The following is a 24,749-nucleotide window of genomic DNA, read 5'->3' on the forward strand; positions in this document are numbered from 1 at the left end:
TTAACAGTCCGATCTGTGATATACATTCCAGAACGCATTTCAACAGCTAACACAATGAACTCACGGAGTATGTGGAATGCCATATATTTGCTTTTTACAGGTCAAGTTTGTCTACCTTTGGTGTTTGTCGTAGTTGAATATCAAGGTCAGGCATAAGATGAATATAAACAACTAGTGAAAACATCCTATTCTTCTCACAGATCGTGCAGGTCCTAATTTGAATTGCGGAATTCCAATAAAAGTGGTGAAGATATTTCCTTAAAACAGTTACACAATATTTAACCCCTTGACTGTGAGCATCTCCAAAATATGTCATAGTTTTTTCTTTCTATAACTCAGTGAGTATCTGAGTCCTAAACACCAGGGAAGCTCCACCCCTTGCCCGTGAGAATTTGGTGATTTCCGCTGGGAGGGCAGTAAGGGACAGTTGGTCTCAATGTCCAGTGTTAGAGAGGGAGAAATCAGCCAGACTTGCCTCTCGTGATTGTTATCCAGTTGGCTCCCACATGCCCATGTACAGATGCAGCAGATGGAAATGAGGACAGGCTCAGGCGTGGCTGTGATTTCCCATCCATTAACTTGTATGGAAGGAAGATCAGGCGGGATTTGCTACCAGTGTGCAATCCACTCCCCCCACCCACCCCCTCAATTTTCCTCTGTGTGTTGTGTCCAAGCAATCCAGGGTGCAAGAACAGGAATGCCTGCTCCAATATCGCAGTGAATGCAATGGCGTGTGGCACGTTGGATCTTGCGTCACTTTAACTATTCTGAATCTACTTCATTTCTTTCACTCTTCCTGCACCAGACACCATTCTGCAGAAAATAACAATTTTAGATACAGTATACGAGTAATTTGAGATACGACGTGGTAAGTGTAGCATGCTTGGGAGGAGCAGGTGACTTTAGACCTATGCCTCCCAACGCTCTCCCGCCCTGTGTGTTTCTTCGTGTCATTTCTGGGTCTGTTGTAGGCATATTGATAGAGATTGATTGCTATGATTAGCCAAGATCTCAGTTATCATTGTATCATGCGACTACCAGGATGGTTGAAGGCGAACTAGGTGGACCTTGGTCTTTCTTCGTCTAGCAATGCTTATGCGGCTGACACAGTGGGTAGATGCCTGGTCCCAGCTTGCTTTGAGCCAGTGATTCGGTGATATACAAGAGTTTCCCAAAGTGATCGATTTTTCCCTAACCTTTGCTTTCTGGTATGAACGAGATGTGGAACTCACAGCCATGAACTGAAGTCTCGGCACTCAGTGCAGGAAGTGTTCGATGTGCCCGTGCACAGCCCACACTCTACTTTGTTTGAAAGTGTGCTTGCAATGAACACTTATCCTTTTCCCGAATACTGGTTGTTACGCTACTGTACAACAAAGTCACCAATTATCTAATATATTCAAAATCATGTTGAATGTTCTCAATTACCCCTCAAAAAATACAAAAGAATCCAGTAGATGAACCATGATCTGTATATATTTCTCAGAATGATAGCCAAGAAGATCTGATGTGTGAGATCACAAAACACTATTCTCGTATGACGCCCTTTCCTATTTTTTTAATAAACTGAAGGTCTGCTTAGGAACTATATCACCTATAGGAGGGTTTTATATCTTGAACATATTTCATGTGTGCTAAAGTTTACATTTCATGTTGCTTCTTCTAGTCGTGTGCAATGATGATCAGTTCTCTGGAGTCCGTCTAATTCTCCATGCAAAATCCTGTATCACTAGCCAACATATGCTCAGGGTTAATGAACCTTTTCATAATTTGCATTTTCTTCCTTTCTTTGCAGAAACACAGTACTGTTACACAAGGCATAAAATGAATGCAAAGGGAGACAGTTCATTGGTCACCAAGCGATGTGTACCACTGAGCGAGTGTTTATCTCTGGGATGCACGCAACCTGATAATGAAGGAAACAAGGTGAATAGGTGCTGTTCCGCATTCATATTTCAAGACAATATTCTACAAGTCTGATGTGTTCGCCTTAATACTGTCATCTTGCGACTGAATACAAAAGAGCTCCAATTTTTAATTGGAGCTGAGAAGCGGGTGTGGGGGTGGCTGGGCAAGCGTCAGGCTCACCCTGGCTTACCAACATAAGGCCCGAGCCATATTAACTCCTTGGCCTCATTTAAATATATCGGGCCCGACTCCCGCCCAAACCTGGGGTCAGTGTTGTCAGGCGGGATTCGGGTGAGAATGGCAGGAGCCTGTGGCCAAGGACCTGCGGGACCGGTCCCCAGCAGCCAAGTAAGTGGTGGGAGTTGGTAAGCGATCACGGTCGGGGGAGGGACTCGTGATGTCCTCGGTTTCCTTGTGGGGCCGGTACGAGCACCCCTGCTCCTCCTGGCCCTCACGGAAACCTTTCACAAAGCAAATGTACTTACCTTTGCTGGGCCTGCTGCTCCTTCGTGCCTGGTACGAGGGCCTTGTCGGCAGGCCAGGATGCACCTGTAAAAATGGCGCGCGACCAGCGGGTGAATGGGTCACTGCAAACATTTTAACCCTCCCACACTCTCCACAGGGGTCTAGTTTTGGCTGGGGGTGGGGGCTGTCACTTTAAATCCAGTCAGAATACATAAGGGCTTCGAAAATTTGTCGAGATGATTGGTGGAACCACTAGGGAAACGGGCACCCAGTTACACCAGGGGTCTTTGTTGTTTCTGGAGGTTGCCTTGGTGCAGAGGTCAGTGGTACTTGGCCTATTGGGACATCCCGAGGTTGTGAAGGATGCTACATAAAAGCAAGGCCTTTTTTTTTTTAACACAAGCTGCTCTTATATGCGGATAACTGACCTGTTCATTTAATTAATGGTCTGGGAGATCACAGAAAATAAACAAGAAAATACCCTCACAACAAAAATCTAATAACGGTCAATGTCATCTTTTTCAGGTCTGCACCTCATGCTGTGAAGGGACAATCTGTAACCTCCCATTACCTAGAAACACCTCCCAGGCAGTATTTGCAACATTATCTCCTATAAATCAAACATCTCGTCATTTGTTTCAGTCTGCAGTGACTTTAACGTGCATCAGTCTTCTGTTGTTGCTTGTTGTATAGCTGGTGCTATTTTATGCTTTCATGTACAGCGTTCTTTAACATAGTATTTATTTTTGTATGATACATTTATACAGTGAAATGTCTTATATGCTGTAAAGAAGGGTTTAAAAAGTTCTTATTTTCCTCACAGTAAATATGAATTAAACTGTTTTCTGTTGAAAATGTATAGAGATTTTAAGTTTGAGAAAACGTTTTGAAGGAGTGCAAGGATTATGAAAACTTGAAGTCAGTAGCCGATATTTATAGGTTGTTATCCATTATCGTGTGTTACGCAGGCATCAACGTGGCAAAGAAATAGACAACACCCAAAGTATCTGCTCAGCGTCACCAACATTACATTTGCATCAACTTCCAGAGAAACTGAGTCAGCATTTTGGGTTTGGCAACTTGCGCAAGAAAGTTGTCGGGGGAAAAAAATGATCATTTGCATATTTTCTACTGACAGCTTCAAAAAAAATGTATGTGCAATGAGATCAGCACCAAGATCTTCCAAGGTATTTTCAACCGTAGAACTAGCAGTGACACTCACCTTTGAACTCTGAAGCTCTTGTGTAAGATTTTGACTGAGTTACTCTCACTCTTTTCACACAGTAAGGACTTCTTGCAAAACAAGGCTCTAGGCTCCACCACCCTGCCCTCCCCCATAAAACCAAGCAGGTACTTTCAGTCTCACAAGTGGGAGGTAGCATTATAGATAGAGATCAAAAACCCCGCACATGTGAAACTGAAAGATATAATCCTGAAACTAGTATTCCTACAAGTGCATCTGTTACTTGTTGGGCAGTTACAGTAGCATTGTGGTTATGTTACTGGGCTTGTCATCCAGAGGCCTGGACTAATGATCAGGAGACATAAGTTCAGATCCCACCACAGCAGCTGGGGAATTTAAATTCAGTTAATTAAATAAATCTGGAATTAAAAAGCTAGTATCAGTAATGGTGACCATGAAACTACCAGATTGTCATAAAAACCCATCTGGTTCACTAATGTCCTTTAGCGAAGGAAATCTGCCATCCTTACCTGGTCTGGCCTATATGTGACTCCAGAACCACAGCAATGTGGTTGACTCTTAACTGCCCTCTGAAATGGCCTGGCAAGCCACTCGGTTGTACCAACAGCTACAAAGAATACCACACAGACTGCAACGGTTCAAGAAGGCGGCTCACCACCACCTTCTCGAGGGCAATTAGGGACGGGCAATAAAATGCTGGCCTTGTCAGCGATGCCCACATCTTGTGAACGAATATAAAAAAAAAGTTGCCCTCACAGAACCAGCGACAAAAGAATGAATTGCCATGGAAACTAAATGGCACAATTGGGAGATTATAGTACAGCAAACTGGAGATGCAGCTGTGGGCATCAAAGTGAGAGATATTGGGGCACATTTACCTGTTCTTCACCTGAGCATATTGGCACAGCGCCCAGAGAAAAATCGGGCATGGAAAAGTGCAAGCCTGTAAGGCCGATTTTTCTCTATGCGCTGATTCAATACATCCTGGTGCAAGAATAGAAGAATCTGCCCCACTGTATCAAGATCACGATACATGTGAATATTCGATTCATTGTGATCAGTCTGCAAGGCATTTTTCACACAAGGGCACAAAATACGTTTGGACGTAAAATGACACGCGGTTCTTTTGAGCCCTGTAGAACCTTTCCTGCACCAAATTTAAAAGCTTGGCTCTGATGTTCTGTGGGGCGGGGGTTCTACTGGTCTGGAGTTACAACAGGAGACCCCTCCACAGAGTTATGTGGAGTTAATCAGGGCCCTCATTGTGTATTGTATCCTGATATTTATTAACTGGATTTTTTAAAAGAGTTGTTCCAGTACACCCCTAATCCAGAGAATCCTGCCTCCACCCAGATCAACCACAGCGATAGACAAGAGTGAGCTTGAGACTATCGTGCCTGTCACTGCTCCTGTCAAAGGAGGGATCAGGTTGCAGGTGGGTGGGAAAGCACATCTGTAATCCTCTTTGGCTGCTTTCATTTACCCCTGACAGAACAGCAAATGTGATACTGGCTTAAAATTAAACATCTGATGCAAGTAATCAAACATCTTGCGTGACAAGTCTATAAATAATAAAGGAATGCTGTTCCTTTCAACAGAAAGGAAGGAAGGTTGCCATCCATTTCTTGCAATAACTGTTTGACACATAATCTGTTTATTACCGCAAGCCTGTCCCAAAATGCCAAACCATTTCTTATACAAGCCTAAATGTCCTTGGCCATTTTACGGGAGGTTGTTTTTCCAATAACAAACCCGCTATTTAAAGGGGAAACGATAGGTTCCAAACTGTATCGGCTTACTGCACTGAATCAGGGTGATTGCCGCATCGTGCATTAATCAGGTGGAGCAGGGGGTACGTGGTGGTCACTTGGTGGAGGGACGTGGGACCTGATCGATTTTTGGTCCTGGGACCATATTGTACTGGGGTCGATGAGCGCCAGTGTGAAATGCGCTCCCTAAACGGGCAGCCCTCTGAGCTGGAGGTGGGAAATTGTGCAGGGCAGCCGCTTGTGAAGGGCCTGCTGCAGCACCTTGAAGGGGGAGGTGTATTCAGCATCTGAGTACAAAGAAGCGGGACTTCGGAGCAGCAGGCCGCGGGGTAGATCTTGACTTTGTGCGCTAGTGTCAAACGGGTGCTAGCGAGTCGGCAGCCCGATTTGCATCCCTCCCGATTTCTATTTCCATTGGCTTCAATGGAGATAAAAATCGGGAGAGGTGTAAAACGGGTTTTGCGCTATTTCACAACGTCAAGAACTACCCCGACTTGTGTGAAGAACCTATAGCACCAAATACATAACAGAAGGTGCGAAAACCCACAAGCAACTGCCATAAAAAGACCTCCAAAAGCTTCATCAACGATTTTGGCCCAGCTTACCTCCACTATCTCATTCCAGATCCCATTGTCGTTTTATTTGCAGTAAAAAAAAAGTTTTGAAGTAAATGTTTCCTGCTTAATGCGATAGCCAGTAACTACTATGGAGAGACTGTTACCATATTTCTGTCACCTGATGCTCCTAAACCGCTTTCTTTTGCTGCCTAAAATATACAACAGGACTAGAAAAAAGAAAAACTTGCATTTATATAGCGCCTTTCACGACCACTGGACGTCTCAAAACGCTTTACAGTCAATTAAGTAGTTTTGAAGTGTTGTAATGTGGGAAACGCGGCAGCCAATTTGCACACAGCAAGCTCCCACAAACAGCAATGTGATGATGACCAGATAATTTGTTTTTGTTATGTTGGTTGAGGGATAAACATTGGCCAGGACACCGGGGATAACTCCCCTAACGTATTAAGACAGGGGAACGTCTGATCCATAGATTTCATGAAATAAGATTTCACTATTTAAGCGCCTTGAGATGTTTTTCTACATTACAAATGTTTTATACTGTATAATTGCAAGGTCTTGTTATTACTGAACAGAAGAGGCCACCCTGCACTCTACTTAAAAGATAGCAAGCTCACTCATTGATTTATATATGTTTCAGCCACCAGACCAAGCTAACATTATAATCTGTCGACATAAGGTTGCTAACAGTTTGTCCTGGTGCACTGTTCACTATTTTCTGGGGAAGTGGGAGAACCAGCAATAGCTTAAGAGATGTCACTGTAGGCACCGAACTCCTGAAAATCTAAAGAAGCTTGCAGATCAACTTTTATCGCAGTTGCCAACCAGCATGTGTAAGGCAATATGTGGCATTATCATCAAGATAAAGAAAGCACTTTCATTTATCTAGAGCCTTTCATGACCTCCGGATGTCCCAAAATACTATACAGCCAATGAAGATTTTTCTTTTGAAGTGTAGGCACTGTTGTAATGTAGGAAACACAGCAACCCATTTGCACTCAGCAATGTCCCACAAGCAGCAATGAGATAGTGGTCAGATCACCTGTTTTAGGTGTTGGTTGAGTGATGAATGTTGGCCAGGACACCTGTAGGAACTCCCTGCTCTTCTTCAAACAGTGCCATGGGATCTTCTACGTCCATCTGAGAGGCCTCAGTTAATGTCTCATTTGAAAGATGGCAGCTCTGACAGTGCAGCACTCCTGCAGTAGTGCGCTGAAGTGCCAGCCTAGATTATGTGATGGCATGATATCAGGAGCAAGATGCAATGCAAGGCCATGATAGGAACATAGCAACAGGAGGAGGCCATTTAGCCCCTCGAGCCTGTTCTGCCATTCAATGAGGTCATGACTGATCTGCGACCTAATTCCATACTCCCACCTTTGACCCATATCCCTTAATACCTTTGGTTAACAATAATCTATCAATCTCAGATTTAAAATTAACAATTGATCTAGCATCAACTGCTGTTTGTGGAAGCGATTTCCAAACTTTTACCACCCTTTGTGTGTAGAAGTGTTTCCTAATTTCATTCCTGAAAGGTCTGGCTCTAATTTTTAGACTATGCCCCCTAGCCCTAGACTCCCCAACCAGCGGAAATAGTTTCTCTCTACCCTATCTGTTCCCCTTAATATCTTGAAAACTTCGATCAGATCACTCCTTAACCTAAATTCCAGGGAATACAACCCTAGTTTGTGTAATCTTGCCTCGTAATTTAATCCCTGGAGTCCGGGTATCATTCTGGTAAATCTACGCTGCACTCCCTCCAAGGCCAATATATCCTTCCTAAGGTGTGGTGCCCAGAACTGCTCACAGTACTCCTGGTGTGGTCTAACTTGGGCTTTGTACAGCTAAAGCATAACTTCTACCCCCTTGTATTCTAGTCCTCTAGATATAAAGACCAGCATTCCATTAGCCTTTTTGATTATTTTCTGTACCTATTCATGACATTTTAATGATCTATGTACCTGGACCCCCAAGTCTCTATGGACCTCCACTTTTTTTCAGCTTTTCACCATTTAGAAAGTACCCTGTTCTATCCTTTTTAGGCCCAAAGTGGATGACCTCACATTTGCCTACATTGAAATCCATTTGCCACAGCTTTGCCCATTCACTTAATCTCTCGATATCTTTTTGTAATTTTATGCTTTCATCTGCACTGCCTACAATGCCACCTATCTTTGTGTCATCGGCAAATTTGGATATGTGCCTTTCTTTCCCATCATCTAAGTTGTTAATAAATACACTGAATAGTTGAGGCCCCAACACAGATCCCTGCGGGACACCACTAGTCACACCCTGCCAATTAGAGTACCTGTCCATTATCCCTACTCCTGCTGCTCAGCCAATTTTCTAACCAGGTCAATAATTTGCCCTCAATTCTGTGGGCTTCAACCTTAGTTAACAGTCTCTTATCAGGGACTTTATCAAATGCCTTCTGGAAATCCATATAAATAACATCCATGGACATTCCCCTGTCCACTACTTTAGTCACCTCTTCAAAAAATTATGAAAAGTAGGTACGCAGTGGCGAATGCAAACCAAGTACGCAGAGAGAAAGAAAGGTGAGGGCCAACCAAAACTCAAAATACCGCGGATGCTGGAAATCTGAAATAAAAATGGAAAATGCTGGAACCACTCAGCAGGTCAGGCAGCATCTGTGGAGAGAAAAACAGATTTAACGCTCAAGGTCAATGGCCTTTCATCAGTCCTGAAAGATTGACCTGAAACCCTTTTCTCTCTGCAGAGATGCTCCCTGACCTGCTGTGCGTTTCCAGCATTTTCTGTTTTTATTTTTTATGACGTGAGTTAATCTTTCAATTCCTTTGTGACCTGCTCACAGCTGCATTTTTAGGCCACATTCTCTACTGTTTTACAGTACTCTGTTGAAACTTTTAATTTCTTCTAGTTTCTTAATGCAGGGTTCTACCTCTTCCAGGCCACTTGTTTTATTCTATTGGCTTTAGTTGTTTTTTGAGTTTGATTTCCTTGAAATCCTTCCTAATATCCTAACTCATATTTGACCCCAAGATGAGATTCTGACCACATATCCGCTCCATCACCAAGACCGCCTTCCACCTCCATAACATTACCCAACTCCGCCCCTGCCTCACCTCATCTGCTGCTGATACCCTAATCCACGCCTTTGTTATCTCTAGACTTGACTATTCCAATGCTCTCCTGGTCGGCCTCCCTTCTTTCACCCTACATAAACTTGAGCTCATCTAAAACTCTGCTGCCCGTATCCTAACTCGCACCAAGTCCTGTGCACCCATCACCAATGGTCCCGCTAAGGTGCGCACGCATGGAAGGAGTGCAGCGAAGATTCACCAGGCTGATACCTGGGATGGCAGGAATGACGTATGAGGAGAGATTGTGTCGATTGGGTTTATACTCACTGGAGTTTAGAAGATTGAGAGGGGATCTCATCGAAACCTATAAAATTCTGTCAGGCCTGGACAGACAAGATGCAGGAAGGATGTTCCCGATGGCCGGGGAGTCCAGAACCAGGGGTCATAGTCTAAGGATAAGGGGTAAGCCATTTAGGACTGAGATGAGGAGGAATTTCTTCACCCAGAGAGTGGTGAACCTGTGGAATTCTCTGTCACAGAGGGCGGTGGAGGCCAGTTCATTAAATATATTCAAGAAGGAGTTAGATATATTTCTTAAGGCTAAAGGGATCAAGGGATATGGGGAGAAGGCAGGGACAGGGTACTGAATTTGGATGATCAGCCATGATCTCATTGAATGGTGGAGCAGGCTCGAGGGGCCGAATGGCCTACTCCTACTCCTATCTTCTATGTTTCTATGCACAGTAACCTGCAAGGTCCCGCGCAGGCCGCTCACCGGCTTTTACATTGTAAACACCGCGCATGCGCAGAAACCTAAAGGAACTGTGCATTAAAAGAAACTGGCTGCGCAGAACAAAGTGCCACTTACAGGGAACATTGTCCATCACCCCTGTGCTCACTGAACTATATTAGATTCCAGTCCGGCAACGCCTCAATTTTAAAATTCTCATCCTTGTTTTCAAATCCATCCATGACCTCGACCCTCCCCACCATTGGCGGCCTTCAGCTGCCAAGGCCCTAAACTCTGGAATTCCCTCCCTAAACCTCTCCGCCTCTCTGCCTCTCTTTCCTCCTTTAAGACGCTCCTTAAAACCTACTGCTTTGACCTCATCGTCCTAATATCTCCTTATCTGGCTCGGTATCAAATTTTGTTTGATAACGCTCCTGTGAAGCATCTTGGGATGTTTTATTATGTTAAAGGCGCTATATAAATGCAAGTAGTAGTTGTTGATAATGACAGAAATCTACTTTGGCAAACTGGTTATATGATAACATGGTTCAACTTTATAATAAGATTGCAATTTTAATTTAACAAAAACACTGCTTTGTTGTCCTGGATGTTTCTCTTTCTGTTTTATTTTATCATGTCAAATCCTTGACATTTGAAAGAATTTTTAAACCTACTTTGAGCCGCTCCTGCGCCCAGCATAATAGAGGGGAGGGGAGGGGAGGGGCGAAGAAGAACATATTGGTGATAGAAACTCATAATGGGATACGTCAGCCCTCCCTCTTGTGCTTTAAGTGACGGGCTTACCTCAGCTCAGAGGGTTAGTTCAGGCATTTAAAAATAGTATAGACTGGCTGAGCTTCCAGTTTGGTTTCAATAATCACGCCCTCTCCTTAGGCACATAAAAAGAAAACAGCAGTTTCTTTGGAGCCATTGACATCCACTGGCTTGTCTCGCAGTTGATTCCACCCGTGCCTCTGGATCAGAAGCTTAGAGGTTCAATGGCCACGCTCGGACTTGAGCACAGACTGGCACTTTTAATGCAGTACTGAGGCAGTGCTGCATTGTCACACAAGTTTTGTCTCTGGCATGAGATGCTAAACTGAAGTGCTGGCTGCCTGTTCAGGTGGACATCAAAAGATATCCACCTGATAGGAGGGCTGTTATTCTGGAAGGATATCAAATGAGCCTTCTTCATCCAAATCTATTTTATGATGTGCTTCCCTAAGTGATTCTCTCTTTCAGTGCAGTGACTGGAGCTCAGGAACAGATTTCTCATTGATACATGTAGTTAGTTATTCTCACTACCCTTCTGTCGCAGGATGAGTGGCACAGCTACTTCAAATACAAACCAATCTAATTCATATCTTTTGCTTTTTTATAAATTTGTCTCCTCTGGAAACCCAGAGTTTAGTCATTCCAAAGGATGCTCAGTGATTAAGACTGCTCATAAAATTCATTGCACCAGTAAAAATCCAAACCCAACTTTGGCCTTGGAATTCCTGAAAACAAGTTCAGGGCTTGGATTCTTAACCTACTCAAGGCCAAGATTGGAACCAGGGCTTTCTGTGTAGAAAGATTCATTACCAAGCAACTAGTTAACCAATGTCATGGTAGTGTCAGCTGTGGCTCAGTTGATAACACCCTCGCTTCTGAGTCAGAAGGTTGTGGGTTCAAGGGACTTGAACACAAAAATCTAGACTGACACTCCAGTGCAGTGCTGAGGGAGTGCTGCACTGTCAGAGGTGCTGTTGGATGAGATGTTAAACTGACCTCTCAGCTGGATGTAAAAGATCCCATGGCACTATTTGAAGAAGAGCAGGGGAGTTATCCCTGGTGTCCTGGCCAAAAGTTACTATAAAATTGCAGGGTTACGGGGAAAGGGTGGGGGAGTGGGACTAGGTGAAGTGCTCGTGCAGAGAGCTGGCACCGGCTCAACGGGCCGAAAGGCCTCCTTGTGTGCTGTAACCATTCCATGATTTACTATGTTACGTAGGGGACATTCTAGGTGAGGTTACTTGACGAAGAGCTGCATTGCCCTGTTGTAATTTATTGAAGGAATGAAGAGGAGCTTGGCTGGTCAGATTCTATTTAATTAAGTTGGAATCAATTAGACTCTGTCAAACTCTATTCAAAGCCTTCAACAGAAGACATTCAGAAACTAATGAGTCAAAAGGATGTTTCGGGCAGACAGTGGCAGCAGCCTCTGTTTTCTAATTGAGTTGCCGCTTGCTTTAAGGCCTTCCCATTTCTGCCATTAAAATCAGTTTCCTTTGGAATAATCTTTGAAGCAACTCTTGAATTATTCTGGAAGTCAACCAACAGTCTAAAAGTAACCAATTACTACCCAAAGCCAATGCTGGTAAGGAGTTTGAAAGTACAAATGACTGTGTTCGGGTATTTATGCGCTTTATCACACATTTTGAAATGTAAACATTGCCATTCCTTTACCGACGGAAAGAGATTGACGAATGGAAACGGCATCATGCATACATGCAGCAACACAAGTGCTTTTTTTGCCAATCCTGTGAATCATACTATTTTCACTGAATACTAATTTCAGTAATTAATATATATATATATATAGTAATAATTGTTGCACTCCTACTACACTGTAGTGACAGATTGTACTTTGTTTTCTGCTATAAAGTACAAACAGCAAAAGATATGCTGACACCTGCACTCCTTGTGCCAACCTGTGGTAATGATTAAATGGATTATTTTTGTAATATCTATCCCTTCGAGTGTTAAATGTACAGTCAACCAACTGGAATGCCAAGTATTTTCATCACAATTTCACCTGTGTGCTTCATTTAAAGCAGGTGTAAATAAACAAGGTTGCATCATATGTTGCGTGTATTTATACAGGGCACTATAGGGGAGCTCATGTGACTCAGAGAGGCTAAAATCCATTCCCGTTACTGACCATATAATGGCAACATTTTGATTGGATAATTATCTTTGCTTTTATGAAAAAGTGTCTTTTTTAAATTATTACAATTCCAACCAGGAAAACAGTCCAATCAATTTACAGCGAAGGTAGAAGATTCTTTAGAGAAACATTACACATTGGTTTAAACATTAGTTTGGTTCTGATATATTTTTCAACACAGTATTTACAGTGTTGTATCAAACATCTGAGAAATGCCGTCCCTGGTGTTATGTAGGACGACATCGCAGCCATTTACAATTACAATTCCTCCCCTTTTAGATTTACAGTACCATAACACTCATTTAACAATTAAATATCAAACTAATTACAATGAACACTTTTAACATGCAACATTAGCTGAAAATAGTCTATTTATATATTCAGTCTTTGGGGAGGCCTCCTGATCCTTTCTGGATAGCGCCTTTCCCGAGTGTCTTGCTCTTGGTGCGGAGGCGATTCTGGCCCCCTGTCATCGGTTGGTTCATCAGCTTCCGATGCTACTGTTTCTGGGGTAGATGCGACCTGTACGTCGGGTTCATCACCAGGTACGTATGGGCGAGGCATGGGGTTGACTCGTTCCTGTGACTCTAGGATCTGGTCAGCATGGCGTCTCACGATGCTCTCCCCAACGTCCACTGTGTACATTAGTGGCCCCTGCCGTGTGCATATCGTTCCTGGCTGCCATTTTTCTGTTCGGTAGTCGCGGGCCAAGACTGGCTGCCCTATATTGAAGCTCCTTGTTGGTTTCTCATGGATGTGCTGGAATTGCTTACTCTCAACATCTCTTCGTACGTTTGGTCTGAGCAAATCCAGGCGAGATCTTAACCATCGGTTAAAGAACATCATGGCTGGGGCCTGGTTGGTGACTGCATGTGTCGCATTCCAGTAGGCGAACCGGAAATTGTCCACCTTGTGCTGCAGCAGAATGTTGTCATTGTACATAGCCTTTATTGCCTTCTTAAAGGTTTGTACGAACCTCTCAGCCAATCCATTTGTGGCTGGATGATACGGGGCGGATGTGTAATGCCTTACCCCATTCTTTTTCAAGAACCTCCGGAACTCTTCGGACACAAACTGTGGTCCGTTGTCGGAGCAAATCTGCTCTGGCAAGCCATTCCTGGCAAAAATGGTCTGTAGGACTGCAATAGTTTTCTCCGTGGTGGTGGAGGACATTTTGATGACCTCAGGCCTTTTCGAGTGCGCATCCACGGCTATTAAAAACATTGAGTCCATGAATGGACCAGCAAAATCAATATGCACCCGTTGCCATGGAGATGAGGGCCACTCCCATGGGTGTAGAGGGGCCTGTGGTGGTGCATTTTGGACTTTCTGGCATCCTGAGCAGCTCTTGGTCAGGTCCTCGATTTGTTTATCGATTCCCGGCCACCACACATAAGCCCTGGCTAGGCTTTTCATTTTTACCCCTCCCAGATGACCCTCATGAAGCTCATTGAGCACTCTATCCCTTAACTTGGGTGGAATTACCACTCTGGATCCACACATCAAGGTCCCCCGGCACACTGACAGCTGTTCTCTCCTTCTCGAGAATGCTGGCAACAGTGAGCCGCCATGTGCTGGCCATCCCTTCACCATCAAATCATATACCCGAGACAGTGTCGGGTCATTTCGGGTTTCCTTTTTGATACAAGCGTTAGTTACCGGTAGGTATTCAACTATAATCGAATGGAATATTTCAACAGGATCCACTGCTGGTGCTTCCTCCGCAGTAGGCAGTGGCAGGCGTGATAGCCCATCAGCATTTCCATGCTGTTTTGTGCCCTTATATTCAATCTCATAGTGGTGCGCCCCTAGAAAAAGTGACCATCTTTGTAGTCGTTGCGCAGTCATCACCGGAACTCCCTTCTTCGGATTAAAAATGGAGACAAGAGGCTGGTGATCAGTTAGCAAGATGAATTTCTGCCCGTGCAGATAGTGGTTGAACTTTTTCACTCCCCACACTAGGCTGAGGGCCTCCCTGTCAATCTGGGCGTAGTTACGCTCGGCTGAGGTTAGTGATCATGACGCAAAGGCTATTGGCCTCTCTGAGCCGTCCGAGAATTTGTGCGACAGCACCGCTCCAATGCCGTAGGGTGACGCATCACATGCCAACCGAATTGGTAATGATGGGTTGTAATGGGCCAATACCTCTTTCGATGTGATTAGTGTTTTGCTCTTCTGGAAAGCTCGCCTACATTCGTCACTCCACTTCCATGGCACCCCAGTTTGCAGTAGGGTGTTCAGTGGGTGTAGTATTGTAGACAAATTTGGCAAGAACTTATGGTAGTAGTTTACCAGCCCGAGGAACGACCTCAGTTGTGACACATTTTCCGGTGCTGGAGCCTTGACTACTGCCTCAATCTTTTCTGGGGACTTATGAAACCCCTCTTTATCAATAACGTGGCCACAATACGAGATCTGTTTTCTAAAAAACTCGCATTTGGGGCGGTTAGCTCGGAGCCCATATTCCTGCAATCTAGTGAGCACCTGCTCCAGGTTGGCAAGGTGATCACTGTCATTTTCGCCCGTGACCAGGATGTCGTCCAAATAACACTGGGTCCCTGGGATCCCTTGCAGGACTTGTTCCATTGCCCTCTGCCAAATAGCCGGAGCTGATGCTACCCCGAATACCAGCCAGTTGTATTGGTAGAGACCTTTATGGGTGTTGACTGTGAGGTATTTTTTTGATGCTTCTTCTACCTCCATTTGCAGATACGCCTGGGCCAGATCAATCTTAGTGAAGCATTTCCCTCCAGATAGCGAGGCGAAAATATTTTCAATCCGCGGAAGTGGATATTGTACGGTGTGAAGGACCGGGTTCACTGTTACCTTAAAGTCCCCACAGATGCGAACCTTCCTTGGTTCCCCAGGCGAGCTGCTCAATGACTTTTTCATCACAGGGACGATGGGTGTAGCCCACTCGCTCCAGTCTACCTTGGACAGTACAGCTGAACGTTCCAGACTCTCCAGCTCTGCTTCGACGGCTGGGCGTTAAAAAATTTGGGGCTTGCGTTTTCTTCAATTTTAATCGTCGCTGTCATGCCTTTTAGTGTTCCGAGTCCTTGCTGGAACACTTCTTTCGCATCAGTTAGGATCTTTGACAGTCGCCCAGGTGTGACGTCGTCATCCTTTTTGTTAGCCAGAGTCAGTACCTGTATGGAATGCCAATCCAGTTGTATTTTCCGGATCCATTCACGTCCCAGTAATGGTGGTCCTCCATCTTGCAATACATACAGGTCTAGTTTTGGTGTTTCCTCACTGTTATATATAACGGTCACCCTTATTTTTCCTTTGGGGTAGACTTTTTGCCCCGTGTACGTCTTCAAAATAATTTTTGTGTCTCTCAAGGGTATGTGTGAGAATAGCCGCTCATAGTCCCATCGGTTTACGACTGTTAGGGCTGATCCTGTGTCCAATTCCATCTTTACCTGGACTCCTGCTATCTTGAGAGTGACCCAAATGGTTCGGTGATCCTCCGTTGTGATCACATTATGTAGTTTCAGACAACTCAGTTCCCTGCTTTCGGAGTCGTTATCACTCTTTTGTTCGTCTGAACTATTCTCCGTCATCTTATGTAGCTTCTTGTACTTTCCTTTGGTAGGTTTCTTATTGCTGGTTTTCTTTCCCGACCTACAGACTCGTGCTATGTGTCCTACTTTTCCACACTGTCTGCACACTTTGTCTTTGAACCAGCAATCATTCTGGTCGTGTGTTGTTCTGCCGCAGCGATAGCACTTCTCTGTTCCATATGACATTTCGTTTGTGCCATATTCTTGCGGTCTCTGTTGTATCTCTGCAGCGCCCCGTGCTGCTGCTTCATATGATACCGCAATGCTGAAAGCCTTTTTCAGCGTAAGGTCCTTTTCAGATAAAAGCCGTTTCTGGGTTCCTTCACTTTGAAGCCCACACACAAACTTGTCCCTTAAGGTATCTGCCAGTCCCGCTCCAAACTGGCAGTGTTTCGATAGTTTGCGCAGTTCTGTTAAATAATCAGCATTGCTTTCATCCTTATGCTGGTTCCGTTTGTGAAACTGGAATCTTTCTGTTATCAGCAGTGGTGTGGGGTTTAAATGTCCCTGTAGTATTGTTACTATATCTTCAAAACTCTTTTCCATTGGCTTCGTTGGGGTTACTAGATTTCGTAATAAACCATACGTCTTTGCACCCATTAAATTTAACAATACCAACGCTTTCTTGTCATCTGACACCTCATTTGCCTTGCAGTACACCTCTATTCGGTAGACATATGTCATCCAATCTTCGACTTCATTGTCAAATGTGGTGATACTGCCACTCTTCAGCATTTTGGGTGTGGTTTAAAATGGCGTCTCCCACGCTTTCCTTCCTCCCCCGCTGCTGCGAACGCCGCTCCCGGCGGTTCTCGTGGCAATGGCGGTGCCCTGTAGGTTTCGCGCGCTTCTCCTGCGCTGCTGCCAACGCCGCTCTCGGCGGTCCTCGTGGCAATGGTGGCGCCTCGCGGTTTTCTGCGCGTCTCTCTCTCCCTCCCTCCGACGCTGCTCGGCCCTTGAACACCTGCTGCGCCCTGTGCGCTCTGCCCTCTCTCTCCCCCGTCGACGCTGCTCGGCCCTTTGCTGTGCCGCTCGGTCGGGCTCTAGCCCGCCGCTGTCCGGGAAGGGTCTGCGCACTACCTGTTTTCAGCCCGTTTCGCTGGACCACCTTGACTGGAAAGCCAAGCCTGGCTCTCGACAGCCTCCCCCGCAATTCTCGAGTCTCTGCTGGATGACTGGGCGGTTGCCTGTGGTCGACGCCCGAGTCTCTGGCCTTGACCTCCAATCCACTGATCTCCAGGAACGAATCCCCGGGAGGTGATGCAGAGTTGCAGGTAGGTTCGAACTTGCCTTGTCGCCAATGTTGTGTCTGGGTATAATAAGACACAGACTGCAGGAGAAACGGTACAACAGGTGTTTACTCAACGTGGCTCACAGTGGAACTGCCTGTACAGATTACTACTCAGTGCTATATACAGGTGTGGTCACTGCCGGTACTACAGTATACATGAGCTGTAAAAAGTAGTTCCCCCCAATTTTTCAGGGCAACTAGGGATGGGGAATATATGCAGCATTGTCCACGTCTGGAAAACAACTTAGCCAGAATTGAGCCAATTGTTCCTCTGATTTCAATAGCAATCTTAGCAATTTGATTTTGAGTTGGACACGATTGAAACAATAAATAATGGATTAAACTTAATATCCAACTAAGCCCTGTTCATGCATTCTTAGACCTCACCTGACATTTTAGGGCCCAGGCTTCAGTAAGATTCTCAGTGTAAATTTAACGTTTAACTCTAAGATATGTTTTATGCATCCTTCAGTCACTATATTTAGAATATTTATGCTGCAAATTTGATTTTTTTCCCCGCTTATCTTTGACTGTTAAATGAGATGGATAAGTGGAAAACGAAAAATGCTTTTGGGCTACATTTTGCAGGAGGAGAGAATCCTAACAGCGTCTGCCGTTAGTTAGACTTGCTCTTGCACGTTCGGGTTTTTTAATTTTTTGCGTGGTAAGTTGCTGAAAGTGTGAGCTGATAATGTCGCAGCAAGGGACCTGAGTGAGCAGGCCAAGCAACAGGGTATCTCCTTAACCAATCAGATTGAAAGACTGTGAAATAAAACAGTGCAAAGACTGAGAAGGAAGTGTAAGTTAGAGTGGGTGAATTCAATGTCAAATCAGGTACAGAAAGAGAAATAGAGAGAAGGAAAGACCGAAAGATTGGATTAAGAGAGAGAAAAACAGAAAGGAAAAATAAAAAAAAATTTAATTTGACATTTTTTAAATCTCCAACAGTTGCAGTCTGAGGGGATGAGACTCCACACTTGTCATACTTAATGTTCAGTGCCAGAGAGGTTGATTGGCAGTAACGAACACATATCACATGATTAAAAGGGTAGAGACTGGAATGGAAAAGACTTAACTTTCTGCCGAGAGTTTCATTTGTATCTACAGGTTTCCGCCCCGTCACAGTACCGAAGCGGCTCTCTCATCAAAGTCACAAATGACATCCTTTGTGGCTGTGACAAAGGTAAACTATCCTTCTCGACTTGTCTGCAGCCTTTGACACAGATGACCACTCCATCCTCCTCCAACGCCTCTCCACCATCGTCCAGCTGGGTGGGACTGCACTCGCCTGGTTCCATTCTTATCTATCTAATCGTAGCCAGAGAATCACCAGCAATGGCTTCTCTACCCGCTCCCGCATCGTTACCTCTGGTGTCCCCCAAGGATCTATCCTTGGCCCCCTCCTAATTCACATCTACATGCTGCACCTTGGCGACATCATCTGAAAACACAACGTCAGTTTCCACATGTATGCTGACGACACCCAGCTCTACCTCACCACCACTTCTCTCGATCCCTCCACGGTTTCTAAATTTTCAGACTGCTTGTCTGACAACCAGTACTGGATGAGCAGAAATTTTCTCCAATTAAATATTAGGAAGACCGAAGCCATTGTTTTTGGTCACCGCCACACACTCCGTTCCCTAGCCACTGACTCCATCCTTCTCCCTAACATCTGTCTGAGACTGAACCACACTGTTCGCAACCTTGGTGTCATATTTGACTCTGAAATGAGCTTCCGACCACATATCCGCCTCATAACTAAGACTGCCTATTTCCACCTCTGTAACATCGCCCGTCTCCGCCCTTGCCTCAGCTCATCCGCTGCTGAAACCCTCTTCCATGCCTTACCTCTAGACTTGATTATTAATGCACTCCTGGCTGGCCTCCCACATTCCACCCTACGTAAACTTGAGATCATCCGAAACTCAGCTGCCCGTGTCCTAACTTGCACCAAGTCCCGTTCACCCATCACCCCTGTGTTCGCTGACCTACATTGACTCCCGGTTAAGCAACGCCTTGATTTCAAAATTCTCATCCTTGTTTTCAAATCCCTCTGTGGCCTCGCCCCTCCCTATCTCTGCAATCTCCTCCAGCCCCACAACCCCCCCTGAGATATCTGCGCTCCTCTAATTCTGCCCTCTTGAGCATCCCTGATTATAATCACTCAACCATTGGTGGTTGTGCCTTCTGTTGCCTAGGCCCTAAGCTCTGTAATTCCCTCCCTAATCCTCTCCGCCTCTCTACCTCTCTTTCCTCCTTTAAGACGCTCCTTAAAACCTACCTCTTTGACCAAGCATTTGGTCATTTGCCCTAATTTCTCTTTATGTGTCAAATTTTTGCCTTATAATACTCCTGTGAAGCGCCTTGTGATGTTTTACTATGTTAAAGGCACTATATAAATACACATTGTTGTACTGCACAAATACAGCAACTTCACACCATTCATTACATTTCAATGGTGAGTCAGACAGCAAGATGACGTTTTCGTGAAGCTAATGGCGGAACGGTGGAACTTGGACAGTAACGTTTGAATACGTTTGGATATTTGAGTTTAACGGCGCATCTGCCCCTTGCCTGAAATGCTGTACCATTTGCACATAAATAACAGCGAGCGCCATGAGCCTCACCATTATTTCAACAGGAAAAACTGGGCCATTGAACCTTTCTATTGAACAGTCACTGAACTTCAAACGGTAACTAATTGTGTGAAGAACGTTGAAATGTTTTGATAGGAAAAGTTTATAAATGCATGTTATTGTACTGAATCATCAATATAGAGCAATTAATACTTGATAAATCACATGTACTATATCCCATGTCAAGCTCGAATTACATGATGGTAATAGACCTAATGTCATCCTTTAGTACTGAGACAATTCATTTATTTTCTCTAAAAGAAACCCCCCTGTGAGCTGAAAATCTGTGAACGCTTCATTTATTGTTTTTATAACATGCATCGGGTGTTTATCTTGGCTGAAGAGAATTTCTGTGAATTTTACAAGTGCTACAGATTTGGTGGGCAAACAGTCCCTGAAAATGGAATGTTAACAGACTACACGCACAGGATTGCAACATAGCAGAGAACAGCTTGCAATAAATATTTGACTCTAAACTCTGAAATCTTCCTCATCAATTGAAAAGCTGTGCAATCAGTATTTTATCCAGCTCCTGAATAAGGACAGTTTTGCGAATGACCACTAACACTGAATGCAGATGACGATATTAACTGCAACATACAGTTCACCATTGAAAGAAAATGGTGGGGTAGAATTTATTTATTTCAAATTGAATAAAACATTTGTAGAATGTAGTATGGATGCTAAGTGATTGTGTTTAGACGTGTTGCAGTATAATATATATCTGTAGAACATATTGCTATCATTATTACAGGTATTGGGGGTGAAATTCCCCTCGAGGGCCGTTTGGGGTGCTAAGTAAAAAATGTTTGGAAAGTTAGTGCCAGGCGCAAACCTTTTCAAACATTAGTTAAATTACCATTTTTTTCTTCCAAGGGGGAAGTGGAGCTAAATCAAGCACTCCACTTGCCTCTTGGGAGTGCAAGAGGCGGGGCATGTCCCGATCCGGGGCGATGGGCTCAGCAGCGCCACAAGTGGCCTCACATGGCGTTGCCGCGTCGCAGGGGCTCTTCCCTGCATTAAAGGGAAGGGCCCCACGCTGCGAGCTCTGCAGGTTTATTTTTTTAGATATGTGGGCCACCGGGGAACGGGAGTACCGCGCGATCAGCCCGACACTGATGCAGAGTGCCGAAAATAAATATTTTTAAAAAATCGGTAGATTTTTTTTGGCCGGGCCGTCCACCGCGCGTTTCAGTTGCGCCCCGCGAGCGGCCGGCCTCACTGTTCGCGACCCCTGCAGCAGTCGGTAACATGGCCCGGCGCTGCTGCAGGTTGCGAGTGTGAATTTTTCTTCCGGGGCGTTGCGCCCTGAGATGACATCATGATCTCCGGGCGCAGAAGATCAGGGCAATACCCCGTAGCGCCGCCACTAACCTCCCGTGGAATTCCGCAGGAGACGCAGTTATCGCCTGGGGGGGGGGGGGGGGAGGCGCAAAATCATTCGCTCCCTGTTAGCGCCTCTCACGGGAGGGACAAACAAGGGGAATTTTGCCCCCTAAATTCTCTATTAAAGAAACACTCTTGAGGTTCATATCATTCAACAACAACAGCTTGGAATTATATAGCAGTTTTAACGTAGCAATAAACATCCTAAGGTGATTCACAGGTGCATTATTGGACAACATTTGACACCGAGCCACATAAAGAGATATTAGGGCAGATGACCAAAAGCTTGGTCAAAGAGGAAGGTTTTAAGGAGCGACTTAAAGGAGGATAGAGAGATAGACAGGTGGAGAGGTTTAGGGAGGGAATTCCAGAGCTTAGGACCTAGACAGCTGAAGGCACGGCCACCAATGGTGGAGCAATGAAAATTGGGGAGGTGCAAGAGACCAGAATTGGAGGAGCGTAGAGATCTGGGAGAATTGTAGGGCTGAAGGAGGTTACAGAAATAGAGAGGAGTGAGGCTATGGAGGGATTTGAACACAAGGATGAGAATTTTAAAATTAAGGCGGTGTCAGACCGGGAGCCAATGTAGGTCAGCGAGCACAGGGGTGATTGGTGAACTGGACTTGGTGCGAGTTAGGATACGGGCAGTAGAGTTTCGAATGAGCTCAGGTTTATGGAGGGTGGAAGGTGGGCGGCCAGCCAGGAGAGCTTTAGAATAGTCTGTGTTCACAAGCGAGCCCATGTTATCTCCCCCATGTTAATTGAAATGGGTTTCATGAAGGGAGTCTAAACATTAAAAAACTTATCTCAGGCCAATGGTACCTTGCACTTGACTTTTTTTTCAACTGCTGTATAAACTCTTGAACCGTTAAATGCATGTTAGGTGCCTGCTTTCATTTCCATAGAAGCAAAACACACTTCCAAGATACACACAGCAAAAAAGCTGCAGCAGTAGTAGATGAGCTGGGGGGCCCACTATGCAGACAGCGGGGCCCATTATGATACCCATGTTAGAGAAGCCAGAGAGCTGCAGTTGGGTCACATCCCAAGGGTTGTATCTTGCTTGTTCTCAGATGTGTAGAATTACTTGATTTTGGTCACATCCATCATTTATTAGCATATATCTGGCTCTTTGTGGTATTGGATACGTGCAGAGGGGAATCTCAAACTGGTTTCCCCTGATTCCTAAAGCAGATGGCAACTGAGTGGCCAGACATTTATGATCATCCTATCCCGTAGCTGTCAGAAACCCCTGATTATCAGCTTCCCATGTTTACCCAAAGGAAACCGCATTTGTCTCACTCATCTATATAAAGACATTGTAATCAGTCACTGATAAAGTATCGCATGGAGAAGAAGGGATTTGCGGGAGGCTGGAGAGCGGGCCAGAGTAGTTTATTGTTTTTGCCCAGGATGATATTCCCTGACGAGTTGCGTGTGGGGGTTAACCCTTTCATTGCCTAGTTCTGCTCTTGGTGAATGTTGGTTTTGTCTGTTTGTTACAGATATGGGGTGAATTTTCACCTTCACTGCCTGGGTGGTAATCTGACTGGGCAGATCGCATATAGAACCCAGCTGAAATCATTGGACTGAAAATCCGGCGGGCTCTATAAAGGGCGGGCGATCTGCTTCACGAGACGTCCGGCCAGGCGGTGAGGGTGAAAATCTACCCCAATGCTTTTTTTTTCCGGTCGCTAATCTTCTGCTTGAATTGAATCAGTTTGCTTTACAAATGCCAAACAGCTGCAAAATATTAAAACTTAAGCAGAAAGCCAAGACTATAGGGCAAGCAGAGAAATAGCCGATCATTTGGAGTCCACCTTGTTCAAAACTAAGTACGGATTTGTGACGGTGAATGGGTGATTAATGTGCAGCTTATAAGCACTTTATGGAATAATGAAAGCAGCAACCCTTCGAGGAATTATTAATTGCTGCCTTTCTCCTAAAACCTACAGGCTTTTGAAATTCAAGCTTAAGTGTTATCTAATCACTGTTCCTTGATTGAAACAATAAAAATGCTGTAAACAGTCAAGAGATCTGGTAGCATCTGTGGAGAGAACAGATGAGTTAACATTTTGGGTGTGGACCCTTTGTCACAATCAAATTAGGGATGGTCTTATACTGTGCCCCGACTCCCACTTGCAACTGGGTTGATACTGTCAAAACATTGAACCCTTAGGAGAAGGGAGTCTTCCATCTCGAAGCTCTAGGCTGATTCAAAGCTAGGCATCTGAAGTGAAAGGTTAGAAGGTTAGCGTCTAATCCAGGGTCACACCCAATCCCCATTATCTCACCTTTTAAGAATATGAAAGAGTATGTAAAAGATTATATATGGGTCTTATATTTTGTTCTTATTATTGCAGTTATAAAAAAAATCTATTCACACTATGGAAAAGTGTTTGCAAGTAAAGTGTTCCTAATCCCATAATGCATGGCATGTTAGAAAATACAGCCTCTGGCACTTTGATTGACAGAAGAAAAATGCAAAGGAAACTTAAGCAATTTGCTGTCTAAACTTTAAAAAAAGTTAACAGCAATAAAAACAGGTTTTTCTTTGAATGACTTGATAATCACACTGTAACTGAACCTGTATAAACTTGACGGATAAAAAATTTGTAAGTTTGAATGAATTAATTAAAGCTTTATGTGCTTGGGCACCGGTTATTATTGTGCCAGGTAACCATGTAAATGCAGGATGTTTGGAGCCAAAACAAAGGTAGATAAAAGTGGATTAAGTGCTATTCATAAAATAACATCTTTGCCCTATAATAGGGGAAGCCAAATTGAAAATTAAAGGGAAAAGCAAAATACTGCAGATGCTGGAAATCTGAAATAAAAACAGAAAATGCTCCTCCTCTCCTCTCTTCTCCCTTTCCCTTCTCCCCTTTTCTCCTCTTTCCTTCTGCTCCATCCCCCTCTCCCTCTCTATGCCCTGCCCCATCCCTCAACCATTGAAATGTACTGAATGGCGTGAAGGGGTGTTGTATTTGCACGATAGAGACCCTTTTAACGACGTGATAAGTGTTAATTACTGCCAATCAACCTCTCTGGCACTGAAAATGAAAATTACAAGTGTGGAGTGTCATTCCTTCAGATTTTAATTGTTGCTGAAGATTTTAAAAATTTCACATTTCAAATTAAAACATTTTTTGTTTAATTTTCCTGTCTGCCTCTTAATCCAATCTTAGAGATTGCTGAATAGCCTCCTGACGCTCA

At 44.5% G+C, this 24,749-nt stretch overlaps 1 protein-coding gene across 5 annotated transcripts in view; it reads left to right on the forward strand.

Moving 5' to 3' along the window:
* The window catches only part of lypd6 (LY6/PLAUR domain containing 6), a 340,290-nt gene extending 327,723 nt beyond the window's left edge, over positions 1-12,567 (forward strand). For 4 of the 5 annotated variants that reach the window (XM_085986694.1, XM_085986696.1, XM_085986695.1 and 1 more), the window contains 2 exons: positions 1,796-1,926; positions 3,342-12,567. In XM_085986694.1, the coding sequence (XP_085842820.1) occupies positions 1,796-1,926; positions 3,342-3,608 (398 nt within the window). In that variant the 3' untranslated portion in view covers positions 3,609-12,567. Of the gene's footprint in view, positions 1-1,795; positions 1,927-2,898; positions 3,216-3,341 lie in introns of those variants that run through there. The other variant, XM_085986699.1, reaches the window with a different exon arrangement.
* The last annotated feature ends 12,182 nt before the right edge of the window (positions 12,568-24,749 follow it).

Source organism: Somniosus microcephalus, chromosome 4 (assembly GCF_052327205.1).
Source record: "Somniosus microcephalus isolate GS21.2 chromosome 4, FLI_Smic_1.0, whole genome shotgun sequence".
Lineage (NCBI taxonomy): Eukaryota > Metazoa > Chordata > Chondrichthyes > Squaliformes > Somniosidae > Somniosus > Somniosus microcephalus.